The sequence below is a fragment of the Staurois parvus genome, unplaced genomic scaffold (assembly GCF_062004578.1).
Source record: "Staurois parvus isolate SC_StPar_1 unplaced genomic scaffold, SC_StPar_1.0 ptg000607l, whole genome shotgun sequence".
NCBI lineage: Eukaryota > Metazoa > Chordata > Amphibia > Anura > Ranidae > Staurois > Staurois parvus.
Genome location: NW_028318403.1, coordinates 4283597 through 4300169, shown reverse-complemented (window position 1 = coordinate 4300169; position 16573 = coordinate 4283597). Strand labels below are relative to the sequence as shown.

Here is a 16573-nt window from a genome sequence, read left to right as displayed (position 1 = left end):
TGCAATTTCCCTTTGTGAGTATCTTACCAAAAATGACATTTTTGTTGCAGAGAATGTTCAAAAGCTGACTTGTATCTTACTGCAGACTTCTAGGAAAATTAGTAAGCCAATCACACAAGCAGGAAATTACATTTCCAGGGGGCGTTCTGTACACCATCTGTGTACAGAATGCCTCCAGGTTGCCACATTGTATTACATTTTACAAAAGATTACAATGCTGCAGATTGAAATGGAAAGGTCATTTTAAACAACATTCAATAACAATATGACTTGTGTCACAGTTGTATACGCTATATTAGTTTTTTTTTAATATTTACTTATTTTCTACGAAAGTGAAGTTACCCTTTAAAGCAGTTGCAGACCTTAAACATTATATATGAACAAAGCATATCCCTCCATAGTGTGTACTTGTTGTCTCCATTAAGAGCACTAAGTGTCATTTCTGTCTGCTGCCTCCTTCCTGTTATCAGTATGAGTCACTTCTGACAAGTCTTCCTGACGCCAAGAGAAAAATGGTGATAGGGAAGGGAGCTCCAGCCAATTGACAGCCTCAGCTCTGTTGCTGTCTGTGTGCCGTGTGGAGGAGAGTGTGTCTCTTCCCTCCAATCAGCTCTCGGAGCTCTTTTCACTGAGCTCTTCAAAGTTTAATTTCAGCTCCCCGCGCCCTTTTTTTTTTTTTTTTTTTGAACTCTCACACAAGCTGTATAAATTCAGCACTTTGAACAGAAGTAAAGAAGACTTCCGATAAATAGGTGTAACTTATGCAGGAGGATTTGTTTCAGCTCTGTGTATCACCTGAGGCCAATCGCTTTTCTAGGTATATGTAAGAGTTTACAACCACTTTAATAATTTGCTGGTTTATAGCTGTGTAATACCTTGTTTTCTTCACTGGCAGGTTGTGGTCCAGGAGTAATGGCCGATGCTAAGCTGCGTGTATCTGAGCGGTGTGTGTATTTTGGAGACTCGTGTCAGGATGTGCTGAGCACACTCGGAGCTCCACATAAAGTCTTCTACAAGTCAGAGGACAAGGTAGATGGACCTGTAACAGAGTATTTGTTAAATGGATGGGGTCTGTAAAATTAAAGTCCACAGAGCACCTTTTATTTAACCGCCTTCCGCATAAGGAAATGACGGGAGGGTGGCGGTTCTCTTGTTCTGGGAGGATGTCATATGACATCCTCCCACTCTAGCTGCGCATGCACACCCCTGGGGGGTGTGTGGCGATTGGTGGTGCGCTGTGTCCCTGGGACACAGCGGATCACCGATCGCAGTAAAGAGCCGATGATGTAGGCTCTATCATGTGATCAGCTGTGTCCAATCACATGTAAATAGGAAATGCCAGTTATCGGCAGTTCTCTCTTCACGTTGACAGTGATTGAGAAGAGAGACGGTAAGCTGCATTCCTCAGAGGGGACATGTACACTGGGGGGACCTCCTCCTGCAACATAATTTCATGACTGACTACAGCTATCCGCCAGAGGGCACTTTACTTACTGATTGGTTTGCCTGGAACATCTATTAGTCTATTGATTTTGTCTCACTCACAGCACAACTTTTATGAGGGTGATAGGACTTTTAAGTTTTTAAATTCCTAATTGAAATTCAAGTGGTGAATCTCTGCAACTATATATACAGTCAGGTCCATAAATATTGGGACATCGACACAATTCTAACATTTTTGGCTCTATACACCACCACAATGGATTTGAAATGAAACAAACAAGATGTGCTTTAACTGCAGACTGTCAGATTTAATTTGAGGGTATTTACATCCAAATCAGGTGAACGGTGTAGGTGTATTACAACAGTTTGCATATGTGCCTCCCACTTGTTAAGGGACCAAAAGTAATGGGACAACTGGCTTCTCAGCTGTTCCATGGCCGGCCAGGTGTGTGTTATTCCCTCATTATCCCAATTACAATGAGCAGATAAAAGGTCCAGAGTTCATTTCAAGTGTGCTATTTGCATTTGGAATCTGTTGCTGTCAACTCTCAAGATGAGATCCAAAGAGCTGTCACTATCAGTGAAGCAAGCCATCCTTAGGCTGAAAAAACAAAAACCCATCAGACAGATAGGAAAAACATTAGGCGTGGCCAAAACAACTGTTTGGAACATTCTTAAAAAGGAGCGCACCGGTGAGCTCAGCAACACCAAAAGACCCGGAAGACCACGGAAAACAACTGTGGTGGATGAGCGAAGAATTCTTTCCCTGGTAAAGAAAACACCCTTCACAACAGTTGGCCAGATCAAGAACACTCTCCAGGAGGTAGGTGTATGTGTGTCAAAGTCAACAATCAAGAGAAGACTTCACCAGAGTGAATACAGAGGGTTCACCACAAGATGTAAACCATTGGTGAGCCTCAAAAACAGGAAGGCCAGATTAGAGTTTGCCAAACAACATCTAAAAAAACCTTCACAGTTCTGGAACAAGATCCTATGGACAGATGAGACCAAGATCAACTTGTACCAGAGTGATGGGAAGAGAACAGTATGGAGAAGGAAAGGAACTGCTCATGATCCTAAGCATATCACCTCATCAGTGAAGCATGGTGGTGGTAGTGTCATGGCGTGGGCATGTATGGCTGCCAATGGAACTGGTTCTCTTCTATTTATTGATGATGTGACTGCTGACAAAAGCAGCAGGATGAATTCTGAAGTGTTTCGGGCAATATTATCTGCTCATATTCAGCCAAATACTTCAGAACTCATTGGACGCCGCTTCGCAGTGCAGATGGACAATGACCCAAAGCATACTGCAAAAGCAACCAAAGAGTTTTTTTAAGGGAAACAAGTGGAATGTTATGCAATGGCCAAGTCAATCACCTGACCTGAATCCGATTGAGCATGCATTTCACTTGCTGAAGACAAAACTGAAGGGAAAATGCCCCAAGAACAAGCAGGAACTGAAGACAGTTGCAGTAGAGGCCTGGCAGAGCATCACCAGGGATGAAACCCAGCGTCTGGTGATGTCTATGCATTCCAGACTTCAGACTGTAATTGACTGCAAAGGATTTGCAACCAAGTATTAAAAAGTGAAAGTTTGATTTATGATTATTATTCTGTCCCATTACTTTGGTCCCTTAACAAGTGGGAGGCACATATGCAAACTGTTGTAATTCCTACACCGTTCACCTGATTTGGATGTAAATACCCTCAAATTAAAGCTGACAGTCTGCAGTTAAAGCACATCTTGTTCGTTTCATTTCAAATCCATTGTGGTGGTGTATAGAGCCAAAAATGTTAGAATTGTGTTGATGTCCCAATATTTATGGACCTGACTGTATATGACTGAGAATTATGTAATCTCGATTGACTCTAACATTGATTTACATGCATGATTTCATCTATTTAGGATTAGTTATTCCTCTATTTGCTATGTCTGTGCTCCGCCCCCACACATCTCCTTTACCAGGTCATATGGGATGACTTTATGCTGGTGAATGTGAGCCTTGTGATATACCATTTTGGGGATTGACATCTTACAATTTTACATCTTTCCCGGACTTTCCTAGTTTTAAGTGACAACGTTGTCATATGTTAACGGTGATGGGTGGAGACTATTTTAAATTCTTGTACATGCTTGTGCATATGTGTTATATGTGAATCAATAAAGGTTTTTAGTATCGTTAAAACTACCCGAGTACCTTCTTTTTTTATGGGGGCTCTCCTCCGTATATATTTCTAAACAAGTGGTTAAAAAGGTGAGATATTAGCTGAGCCATAACTGTAGCCATAGCCTTGACTAACTGGGATATAGTGGAAGAGCTTTTGTACACGTCTCTCCACCCTTTGATTAAATGTGCTAATATAATACAAAGTACCAACTTATTATTCAGTGCAATATAATATATACAGAATCTGTATTCAAAAATCCAATTTATGCACGTGGGTCCAAAAAATGTTACACAGTAAAAAAAGAAATGCAAAAGATTCAACAAAAAGCCACTCTGCAACCACATAAAGCCCAACTCCATGCACAGCTATTATAGTTTGTTATTTTATGTTTTTATCTTTGATACTGGCAATTAAACCATTTTTTTCGTGGGGGTCTATGACAGACACCAGTTCCTTTTCATATATATATATTTGTTACTAAAAATGTATATTTTATTCTATTGCTCACTAAACAGCAATTTTCTGCTTTCCTTCCAGATGAAGATTCATTCCCCGTCCCCCCATAAGCAAGTCCCAGCAAAGTGCAATGATTATTTCTATAACTATTTTACGCTGGGTGTGGTGAGTATAAACTCTCTTTTATGTGTAGTCTTTATTTGTAGCAATATAATATGATACTCTTGTACAAATTTAACATGGTAGGTATATTAAGTGTAAGTAAACCCTAGCAATTAACTCATTTGATCCCTTTTAAGTGTGTTTGTTTATTATACCAAACAAGTGTAGTTTTTTGTTATATCTGCTTAATAAGTGCAAAAAACAAATTGATTTTTGTTGAAAACAAAATCCTGTCTTCTGCACATGTCCTGTGTTATCTTAACCTCCCTAGCGGTATTCCCGAGTGTAGCTCGGGGTAAAATGTCAGTACCAAAAGCGGTAACCCCGAGCTACACTCGGGCTTACCATGCGGCGCTGCATAGGGAGTCCCTGCATAGCTTACCTTGTCCTTCGCTCCCACGATGTGTCCCCTGCAGCGTCCCCGGCCATCTCCTCTGGCCGATGCCAGCATCCGACTTCTGTGTTCCGGTCCCTGTGACGTCGGGACGTACGGGCTCCGCTGGCAGCGGGAAATTTGAAGATTTTAAAAAATGTCATTTTTTTTCCAAACAAATTTTACATAGTAAAACATTGCTGTTTCAACCCATTTCACATACATTTTGTCCCGAGTGCTTTGTCCTGTGCCCTGCCTGCATTTTGTCTGTTCTTTCTGCCTGGAAACTGAGAAGTCCATGGCATCCAAAAAGCGTCCCTTTAGGTCAAAAGTGGTTTTAGACCAGCTAGAGAACAGCGATAGTAAATCAGAACCACTTGCAGAATTGAGTGATAATGATTCGTGGGGAAATTTGTCATCAGACACTGAAAACGATTTTGCGACTGTACGAACTTGGCGCTCTATTTCAAATTTCAGTGTTTTTGGTTTGATTATATTATTGAATTAAATGTATTATTATATTATTATTTTTTATGATTATTTATTAAATTATAATTTATGATTTCGTGTTTCAAATTTTATCATCCCCGGGATGTTTAATAGACTCTTGTTCAGACAGATTTCAGTGAGTTATTCCTAAAAATTACAGCCTACAATAAAAAAATACATATTTCCTTGCAAAATAATGGTACCGCTTTCAGCACCAAAAATCTGAAATAATCATACCGCCAGGGAGGTTAAAGAGCCTTCCTGCTTCTTGTCTTGGACTATAGATCAATGAGCCATTACATTTGTTGTAGTTTATTAATAGACATGTGGGAGGGATGACACCACTAATTCCCCAAAAATAATGTGTTGAAAGCTCCAACAGGACAAAAGAGCTGACTGTATTTCTGTTAAACAGGTATTTTTCTGTACCTGCAGGGTCTAAAAGGGATCAAACAGGGGAAATGTGTATGTATTGTAGAGTTGTAGAAATCTACAGCATTTGTTGTGTTTTTTTTTTTTTTTTTTGCCTGGAGAAAGACTGGTTAGAAAAGTGTTCCTTATGAGAGAATACTATACAGAAATAAAGGCTGTCTGTTTGTATTTTTGTTTTTCTAGACTTTCCAACTACTTTTTGATTTGAAGCTTAATGAAATCTCACCAGAAATTGTCAGATTTCATTGAAACCAGGGTTTTGTCTTGGGGCCATTGCTGTTTAGTTTGTTTATAATGATATAGAGCAGTGATCTCCAAACTGCACCCTGAGGTCCAGTTGCAGACCTTTGCTTGCCTTTATCTGGCCTTTGGACCACTGTTCCTATTGACACCGAGGATGAAGCACCATTCCCTTCACTGATGCCAATGATGGGACTTTATTCTTCCCATTGATACCAAAGATGTGGAACTATTCCCCCCACTGACACCAACGATGGGGCACTATTCTTCCTCCTACTGACCACAGTACACTTATCCCAAGCCTGAAGCATTGTTTACTCCCACTGATGCTGTGACACCTTTTACTCCTACCGGTCACAGTCCGTCCTCTCTAAAGTCTGAAAGACAGTAAACTGGCCTTTTTGTTTACAAAGTTTGGAGAACCCTGCTATAGAGGTTGGAATTGGGAGCTCAGTTTCAGGGTTTGCTGATGATACTTAATTATGCAGGGAAATAACTTCAGCGCAGGATGTAGCATCATTACAGGAAGACCTTGCCAAAAATTAGGGGATTGGGCAGATGAGGTTCAATATTGAGATATATGAGAAAGATGAGTTGCATTAGAGGGGTTATAATTACAATGCAGAAATATCTCAAAGGTGACTCCAGTGACTGTAATAAACTGTTTATTCTAAGGTCCCTAAAGAGTACACGTGGCCTTGATTTAAGGTTAGAAGAAAGGAGGTTTACCCTTAGATTGAGGAAAGGGTTACTCCCTCCCTCATGAAGTGGTATTAGCTGAGTGTGTCAACAACTAGAAGTCTTCCCCTGGAAGAACATACAGGGCTTTGGAAATTGTTAGAAAACACACACACACACACACTCTCTCTCTCTCTCTCTCTCGACCTCTCGACCTCTCCCTCTCTCTCTCTCTCTCTCTCTCTCTCTCTCTCTCTCTCTCTCTCTCTCTCCCTCGACCTCGACCTCGACCTCGACCTCGACCTCTCCCTCTCCCCCCCCCTCTCTCTCTCTCTCTCCCCCCCTCGACCTCTCTCTCTCTCTCTCTCGGACCCCCCCCCCTCTCTCTCTCTCTCTCTCTCTCTCTCTCTTTCGCTCTCTCTCTCGACCTGTGTCTTTTTTCAACTGTATAAACTATATAAGCATACAAGCAATGCACTCATAAAGTTTGAGAGTTTGGTTTGATGTACCAACAGATTGCTATATATTTCGCTTCAGTCTGTTTGTTGTCTTTTTAATTACCCATATCATAACTAGACTGACGGTAATTATTTCCACTTCATATACACAAGTGTTTGGAATCATCCAGACTTTTTAATGCTTTTGATAGCACTTCATATTTTATTCACCAAGCTAGCATTACGTTGATTAGAAATTTAAAGTCAATAAACTAACAATGTTAATAATTGTTTTTATTCCATATCATCCTTATCAGACATTCATTTCTTTTAGATTCATCAAATAATCCTCATTTGCTGCTAGTACAGCTTTGAATTTGTTTTTCATGTGCTCCACCCAGTATCGTCTTTTACCTAGTTGCACTGTTTCTTTTTTATTTGTTGGTTTCAAATGTGGCATTTTTTTTTAACCTCTTTGTAATAAAACCAACAGCTTGGAGATGACACTGGTATTTAATGTGTGCTGTTGAGCTTAACACTTTTCAAGCATGTCATTTGAGTGTAAATAGGAAATAATTTTGTAGCTAGGGTTAAAGAGGAACTTTTCCCATAACAACTTTATATTTTAATGTTCTTTAGCAAGGAACATACTTTCCACATTATCAATTATGTTACCAAAATTAGTGTGCTGTAAATTGCCTCCAGCATTGTTCCTGTTTCTTCTTTCTGGGGTGCTGCAATTTTGCTGAAGCCCAGAGCCCCTGAGCGGCAGTAAATCTTTAGGCTGTCAGCAAATTGGCCTTTAGTGGATTTTAAACAGTATAGGCACTTATTTGTAATGTTTTACGCAGCTGCACCTGCAAAAAGGGCCAGCCTGAAGTGACTTTAGCAGCCTTTATTCTGCGGTTCAAATCAGAACTTCAGGTAAATGTGTAAAAAAAAAAAAAAATAATAAATAATGAGTTTAGTTATACATTCCTTAAACAGTGTGTTTGCACAATGTAATAAATGTATTATTTTTAACATAGATCTGGTTACTTCTGTTTATCTTGTCAACAAGCTTCTGTAAGACCCTGCAGAGCAAACCAGGAAAAGGTAGATGCCTCACATTGAGCCTGATGGGGATCTATTACTTTTCTAAGTCTTCAGTCTAATACCATGAACATGCTTACAGGATAGGTGAACAAAGTGATGACCTCTTCAGTATGCTTTTTGTTCCTTTGCAGTCCAGTCACAGGTTGCTTAACTAAAGTGTAGTGTGGAAGAGCAGGCTATGCTTTCAGGATCACAAGACTGGCTGAAAAGAATTGCAGATCCTTTAGCACAATGTTTCTCTGCCCTTTTTTAGTCAAGGCACTCTTTAACATTCTGCACAATCTCAAGGCACCCCATTCTAAAATGTAAAAAACTATTTTTACTCGTCCAGTACACCCAACGTTAGAGGTGATAATGAATTAAAACTCATAAATTTCCCACATGAAAAGTCAAACCTTTCACCCTTGAAAGTGCAAAAACCAATAACCTTTTCATAAACCAATACCATAAACTCATATATACAAATTAATGTCCATCACAAGTCCCATACAATAAATAAAAATAAAAATATAAAGTCCCAAAAAACTCATAAAGTTATAAATTGTGCAAATGATACTCCTCACTTCTTCAATCTTCCAAAATGTGATAATGTCCAAATCTTCCCTTTAATCCAAACAGTACCTCAAAAAAATATAAACTAAATATGGTGCATTATCCTTTAGAATCAATATATGTGATAGCATGCAACACACTAGTGACACAACATCACACATGTGAAATAAAAGACACAACACACCACTAAACTAGTGGTCCTACAATACCACCACTGCAAAACGTGACACTCTTCAAAGCACACTAAATGATCAGTGACTTAAAGTGTCAAATACGTGCCACTCCACGTGTAGGATAAATACAGTTACCCCCTTAGACTTTGTGCCACATATAGTTGCCTTCACTGGGGGTGTGTCATCCTTAACAGTAGTTGGCAATACAGCTTCCTCGCACAATGACGGGCATCGAGATCCCCGTTCCTCACAGAACAAATGGGAGCAGACTTTATATTTTTATTTTTATTTATTGTATGGGACTTGTGATGGACATTAATTTGTATATATGAGTTTATGGTATTGGTTTATGAAAAGGTTATTGGTCAACGTTAGAGGTGATTTATTTTTCCAAAGCAAATACACATTTGCACACTGGTACCGACTAGTATTCCAGTTTTTCTCTTATGCAGGCCATAGATGGGTCGAAAATCGGCCGATTTTTCGGCCGAAAATAAAATTGGCCGATTTTCGGATCGTTAGTGGGCTATTTGTTCGGCCGTTTTTCGGTATTTTGGCAGATTTTTTTTTATCGGTAAAGTTGGAAAAAAAATCGGCCGATTTTGCCGATCGGCCAATTTTCGCGGCAATGATGGGCAAATCGGCCGATTTTTTTACCGATAAAAAATCTGCGCATGAGCAGTGACCTGCAAGAGGAAGACAAAAAGAAGAAAAAGAAGAAGAGGATGATGATGAAGAAGATGAGGATGATGATGATGAGGATGATAATGAAGAAGAGGTTGATGAGGATGATGAGGATGATGATGAAGAAGAGGATGATGATGAAGAGGATGATGAAGAAGATGATGATGATGAAGAAGAGGATGATGATGATGAAGAAGAAGAGGATGATGATGATGAAGAAGAAGAGGATGATGATGAAGAAGAAGAAGAGGATGATGATGAAGAGGAGGATGATGATGATGAAGAAGAGAAGAGGAAGAAGATGAAAAATAAGAGGAATTCCAGTACGGCAAAAAGTGTCCCTGCAGAGAGCTCCGCTATTTCTTTGACAGTTCCTTGACATTTACAGCGGTTGCAACATTGTATCTGTTTCCGAATAAAAACATCTGTATCCTAAATGGATACAAATAGATACATTGTTGCAACCGCTGTAAATGTCAAGGAACTGTCAAAGAAATAGCAGAGCTCTCTGCAGGGACACTTTTTGCCGGCTGTAGACGGGATGAAAATCGGCCGATTTTTTTTTTTTTATTATTTTTTTTTTTACACCATTGCTGGTAACGTCGGCCGCTTGAACGACCCATTTTTCGTTTTTTAAAAGAAAAATCGGCCGTTTTTCTCCCCGTCTATGGCCTGCATTAGTTTCTCTCCCTCACTCTGCTAATGTGACCCCAGTTCTGACGGAGAGGGTCAGGGGAGGGGCAAACAAGGATCATGTGCACTACCCCATGTCCTCCTTATCAGCTGATGATATCATTGGTTGTTAGGATGCAGGCAGCTAGAAGGTCATAAAAGTGCACAATGAAAACCCAGTGACTTTGTTTACTTAAAGTCCAGATTGATCCACCTGCTGGCTTGTATACAACTTTTGGGCATTTTGCCAAGGAACCCTTGAAAAAGCCTGAAGGCACCCCAGAGTGCCTGGGAACCTTGGTTGAAAAAGGCTGATTTGGCATATAAAAGAGTCCATATATTTGTATTTTGAAGGTGTATTTAGTTATATGTGTTGAATTCAGTGATAAAGGTATGTTTCCTGCATAGGGTTTGCCTTGTCCTGTGAAGCATTAGTGCACCTTGTAACACACTCTTGCTTACTAGAACAGCTGCACAGTGTTTGGTTCTCCTGACTGCTTATTGGACTGGATTGGTATGTCTGTTTAAACTCCATACTGTAGCTTGAATCAGAATTAATCCTTGCTTGTGTCTCATTTGCAGGATATTCTTTTTGATGCAAATACCCACAGGGCCAAGAAGTTTGTTTTGCATACAAATTATCCTGGACATTACAACTTCAATATGTGAGTTGATCTGTGACTAATAGTCATTTGTAACCAGTTTAAAAAAGAATTGCATATTTGTTTCTGCCATACTGTATGTAGATTGGATACATAATTTCATTAATAAGATTTCTTCTCTAAATCTGATTAGACTTTTTCAAGATACTGCCTTAAAGTGTTACTAAACCCAGGACCCTGCATTCACTATATTCGGTCTTCCACAGTACACAGAACATGGAAGTGCAATTATTTTAGTAAATATAAACTGCTAAATATCTTTTCTCATCAGCAAAATATAGCAGTCTTGTGACTTCTATCAGTATTGGCTGAGCATTGGTTAATCTTGTAGGAAGAGTTTTCATTCTCCTCTTACTGTCCTGTGAGGCCTCATGACCCTTGACCATCTGTCTGGACAGCACTGGCCCTGTGCTGATCACATGCACCGTCCTAAAACAAAAACAGAAAAAAATAGCAATACACACTAAACTGAGCAGAATTACCGCTGCTGCTCTGTACTGTGACAGATTAATTGGGGACAGTAAAAGAAGGGGGGAGGTTCAGAGAAGACAGGATCGATTAAATCAACCCCTTAGTTTCCACAGTGAGTATAACAAGCATGCTTTACTGCATTTACAGACTAATTTTACTGTTGTGGGTTTAGTAACACTTTAAAGAAGAAGTACAGCCAAAGGTCTTTTCGTTCGTCCTGCACTCCTGTGGTCTGTTTTCAGCTGACAGCAGACTGAAGCTTGCTGTCTGCTGATGTCACTCAGGCTCCGATCCAGGCTGGGGAAAGATCCACCTCCAGAGTCTGGAATGAGCTGCTGAGAGCCTGAGCCAGCTGCTCCCTCCACCTCCACAGCCCAGCACGCCAGTGAGCGGGGTGGGGGGGGGGTCTGAGCAGAGAGCGGTGACTGACAGTTCACTCAGCGGTCATGTGATCGCTGAGTTCTCACCCTTACACCCTTAGAGCTGGTGGGGTACAGATGCAGCATCGGACCAATGCTGCATCCACCTAGGTAAGTGTACTGGGGAAAAAAAAACAAACAAACAATACTTTTCCTTTAAGCAGGTAATAGATGACACAATTTTCTTTCCTTCCACCACGGATGGGAGGAAACAAAATCACTTGATCAGCACTGACTGTGTTGATGGGGGAATGCTTCCCGCTGAGCAATTGTGTTCTGCTGATGTGGAGCCTTCCCGGACTGGCAGTGTGCAATTGTCACCGCTGGCGGCAATAACATAAAAAAATTTCAGCAGACTGGTTGTACTGAAGTCAGTCGATGGATTGTCTTCAGTACAAACAGCCTGCCTATAGATGGTTCGAATCTCGGCCAGTCTCTGCTGAACTGACCAAGATTCGATCCATCTATTGCCGGCTATAAGCATGGAGCAGGGATAGGAAAAATTGTTTTCTTAATTATTAGAAATGTGTATTGTTGTAACAATGGATTGCTCCCATTGTGTATAGATAGATGATAGACAACCTTTATTGGGTGTAAGCTTTAAATAATAAAGCCAGAGGTTTAAATAGATTTTCTTTTGGAATAGTTGCTACCATTGTTTGCATCATCTGGTCCCACATCTCTTGACTGGTACCTGCCTTTATCCTGCAGCTAGAATACGGGAAGGCAGGGGCTGTGTCAGGTTGGCTAGACTAAAATAGATCCCACCTTTCCACTTCCCAACTAAAGATTAGAGATGGGAGCTGAGGAAGCAGTATGAAGCTGGAAGATATAAAAAGATGTCACGACCCACAGGTCCGTATGGTTTTAGGATGGCTTTACAGCAATAAGCACTCTTGCTTTTTAACCCATGACTCTAAATAACTTGACCAATTTTCAGCCCCAAAAAGTTCTTTAAAAAGACACTGTAAGGTGTATACAAAATACCCAGAGCTACAAGATTCCTTCCAAAGACCTAATATACCAAAGAACCCTTGTAATATGGTACGAAAAAAATATAAAAATCATGCCTTTTTTATTTTTTTCAGGTCATGGTTCTCTATTGTTTTTAGTCTGTCGTAACAATTTTTTTAACATATAGAAGTAAACGCTACAATAAATTCACAAACTCATTTGATGTTGTTCCCAGCTTCAAGAGAGTGAACGGCACCCCTAATCTATTGGTGCAACAAACAAAGTCCAACATTATTCAGATGTTGAGAGTGCAGGGTATTATCCAAGTCCTGCCTAGTAAAAAATCATAATGATGTATGGGTGATCTGGCTCGAACATACTTGCTTGGGAAAAATAGTTCAGTTGTACAGCAGTAATTCCCTCAAGAAACCTCTGCCAAGTGTGCGCTTCAGATATGTGTAAAGCCCATAAGATATTCCACCAAGAGCATGCTTGTTCAATATTTCACATGGTTGTCCTCCACTTTGCAAGTCCTAATAGTAGAAAGTCTCATATACTGTACATGAGAGGACTTGCAAAAGTGTAGTCATCTCTGGTAACCCCAGATCACGTATCTCTGGTATGATGGAGTTGCTGTCAGCCACATACACGCCAGCAGTTCTAGTGTCTCTTAAATCATAAATTATACCAGTCTGTTGGTTGAATGAATATTGATAAAATATTAATGTTACTGCATCCAGCCATACATAATGTAACTGGATCCATCCATCCATCCATACATAATGTATGCATAGAATTCAGCAGATAATCCTTTTTAAAAAAACTGTTAAGATCTTACAATGCAGTTGGGACAATGTCCAGTTATCTCCCTATGTAAATGTGACAAGTGTTTGGTACTAAAACTTCTGTCCCTCCATATAGATGTCAAATAATCTGTCTCTGAAACAGCTGTCAGTGCCAGACAAACAGATTAAAGTGAGAAAATGATTCATGACAAGGGACCTGGTGGGCACCTACAGTCATGGCCGAAATTGTTGGCACCCTTGATATTTCTCCAGGAAATCATGTATTTCTCACGAAACGTATTGCATTAACACATGTTTTGCTATACACATGTTTATTCCCTTTGTGTGTATTGGGACAAAACAAAAAAAGGGAGGAAAGAAAGCAAATTCGACATAATGTCACACAAACCTCCAAAAATGGGCTGGACAAAAGTATTGGCACCCTTTCACAACTGCGGATAAATAAGAATGTTACAAGCATGTGATGCTCCTGTAAACTCACCTGGGGCAAGTAACAGGTGTGGGCAATATAGAAATCACACCTGAAAGCAGATAAAAAGGAGAGACGTTCACTTAACCTTTGCATTGTGTGTCTGTCTGTGCCACACTAAGCATGGACAACAGAAAGAGGAGACGAGAACTGTCTGAGGACCTGAGAACCAAAATTGTGGCAAAATATCAACAATCTCAAGGTTACAAGTCCATCTCCAGAGAACTAGATTTGCCTTTGTCCACAGTGCGCAACATTATCAAGAAGTTTGCAACCCATGGCACTGTAGCTAATCTCCCTGGTCGTGGACGGATGAGGAAAATTGATGAAAGATTGCAACGCAGAATAGTCCGGATGGTGGATAAGCAGCCCCAAACATGTTCCAAAGACATTCAAGCTGTCCTGCAGGCTCAGGGAGCATCAGTGTCAGCGCGAACTATCCGTCGACATTTAAATGAAATGAAACGCTATGGCAGGAGACCCAGGAGGACCCCACTGCTGACACAGAGACATAAAAAAGCAAGACTACAGTTTGCCAAAATGTACTTGAGTAAGCCAAAAGCCTTCTGGGAAAACGTCTTGTGGACAGATGAGACCAAGATAGAGCTTTTCGGTAAAGCACATCATTCTACTGTTTACCGAAAACGGAATGAGGCCTACAAAGAACAAAACACAGTACCTACGGTAAAATATGGTGGAGGTTCAATGATGTTTTGGGGTTGTTTTGCTGCCTCTGGCACTGGGTGCCTTGACTGTGTGCAAGGCATCATGAAATCTGAGGATTACCAAAGGATTTTGGGTCGCACTGTAGGGCCCAGTGTCAGAAAGCTGGGTTTGCGTCCAAGATCCTGGGTCTTCCAGCAGGACAATGACCCCAAACATACGTCAAAAAGCACTCAGAAATGGATGGCAAAGAAGCGCTGGAGAGTTCTGAAGTGGCCAGCAATGAGCCCAGATCTAAATCCCATTGAACACCTGTGGAGAGATCTTAAAATTGCTGTTGGGAAAAGGTGTCCTTCCAATAAGAGAGACCTGGAGCTGTTTGCAAAGGAAGAGTGGTCCAAAATTCCGGGTGAGAGGTGTCAGAAGCTTATTGATGGTTATAGGAAGCGACTGATTTCAGTTATGTTTTCCAAAGGGTGTGCAACCAAATATTAAGTTAAGGGTGCCAATACTTTTGTCCAGCCCATTTTTGGGGTTTTGTGTGACATTATGTCATATTTGCTTTTCTGCCTCTGTTTTATATTTGTTCCAATACATACAAAGGGAATAAACATGTGTATAGCAAAACATGTGTTAATGCAATACCTTTTTTGTGTGAAATACTTGATTTTCAGGAAAAATATCAAGGGTGCCAACAATTTCGGCCATGACTGTATATACAGCTAAAGTATAGAATTTTCAACACAGTTGAATAGTAGATTAGGTGTGCCCAAATTCTGCATATTAAATGTTTACAATCTTAATATATCCTGAGCTTACTGCAGTCTTTGTTATATGCATACACATTGTTTTTATATTACGAGCCTATATACACTCTATGTGGACACCCCTGCAAATGGATTTCGGGTGTTTTCAGTGAAGGGTATTGTTGATGCTCCAGCATGGAAAGTCATTTTAGCCAACTGTGGGCTTCCAAGTACATAGTATAAAAGTTGGCACAGAAATTACTTAAAAGTCCTTTTTTGCCCCAATAGACAGCAGTTTTTTGGAAAATTTGTGGTGGTGGTAGATGACCACAGTTAGTACAACTGCTGCATCTATCTATATTAGGACCTTTTGGTGTTTCTGCGAAGTGTACAGGTGAAACTCAAAAAATTAGAATATTGTGCAAAAGTTCATTTATTTCAGTAATGCAACTTAAAAGGTGAAACTAATATATGAGACTCATTACATGCAAAGCAAGATAGTTCAAGCCATGATTTGTCATACTTGTGATGATTATGGCTTACAGCTCATGAAAACCCCAAATCCACAATCTCAGAAAATTAGAATATTGTGAAAAGGTGCAATATTGTAGACTCAAAGTGTCCCACTCTAATCAGCTAATTAAGCCGTAACACCTGCAAAGGGTTCCTGAGCCTTTAAATGGTCTCTCAGTCTGGTTCAGTAGGAATCACAATCATGGGAAAGACTACTGACCTGAAAGTTGTGCAGAAAACCATCATTGACACCCTCCATAAGGAGGGAAAGCCTCAAAAGGTAATTGCAAAAGAAGTTGGATGTTCCCAAAGTGCTGTATCAAAGCACATTAATAGAAAATTATGTGGAAGGCAAAAGTGTGGAAGAAAAGGTGCACAAGCAGCAGGGATGACCGCAGCCTGGAGAGGATTGTCAGGAAAAGGCCATTCAAAAGTGTTGGGGACTTTCACAAGGAGTGGACTGAGGCTGGAGTCAGTGCATCAAGAGCTACCACACACAGACGGATCCTGGACATGGGTTTCAAATGTCATATTCCTCTTGTCAAGCAGCTCCTGAACAACAAACAACGTCAGAAGCATCTTACCTGGGCTAAAGAAAAACGGACCTGGTCTGTTGCTCAGTGGTCCAAAGTCCTCTTTTCTGATGATGAGAGCAACTTTTGCATCTCATTTGGAAATCAAGGACCCAGAGTATGGAGGAAAAATGGAGAGGCGCACACTGCAAGATGCTTGAAGTCCAGTGTGAAGTTTCCACAGTCTGTGTTGATTTGGGGAGCCATGTCATCTGCTGGTGTTGGTCCACTGTACTTCAT

The 16573-nt window shown here is 40.4% G+C and overlaps 1 protein-coding gene across 3 annotated transcripts in view; it reads left to right on the top strand.

The window, feature by feature from the left end:
• PHAF1 (phagophore assembly factor 1) overlaps positions 1 to 16573 on the top strand; it is a 108291-nt gene that overhangs the window by 65553 nt on the left and 26165 nt on the right. For all 3 annotated transcript variants that reach the window (XM_089692893.1, XM_089692894.1, XM_089692895.1), the window contains exons 10-12: positions 896 to 1029; positions 4153 to 4236; positions 10641 to 10723. In XM_089692893.1, coding sequence (XP_089549019.1) covers positions 896 to 1029; positions 4153 to 4236; positions 10641 to 10723 — 301 coding nt within the window. The remainder of the gene's footprint in view (positions 1 to 895; positions 1030 to 4152; positions 4237 to 10640; positions 10724 to 16573) is intronic.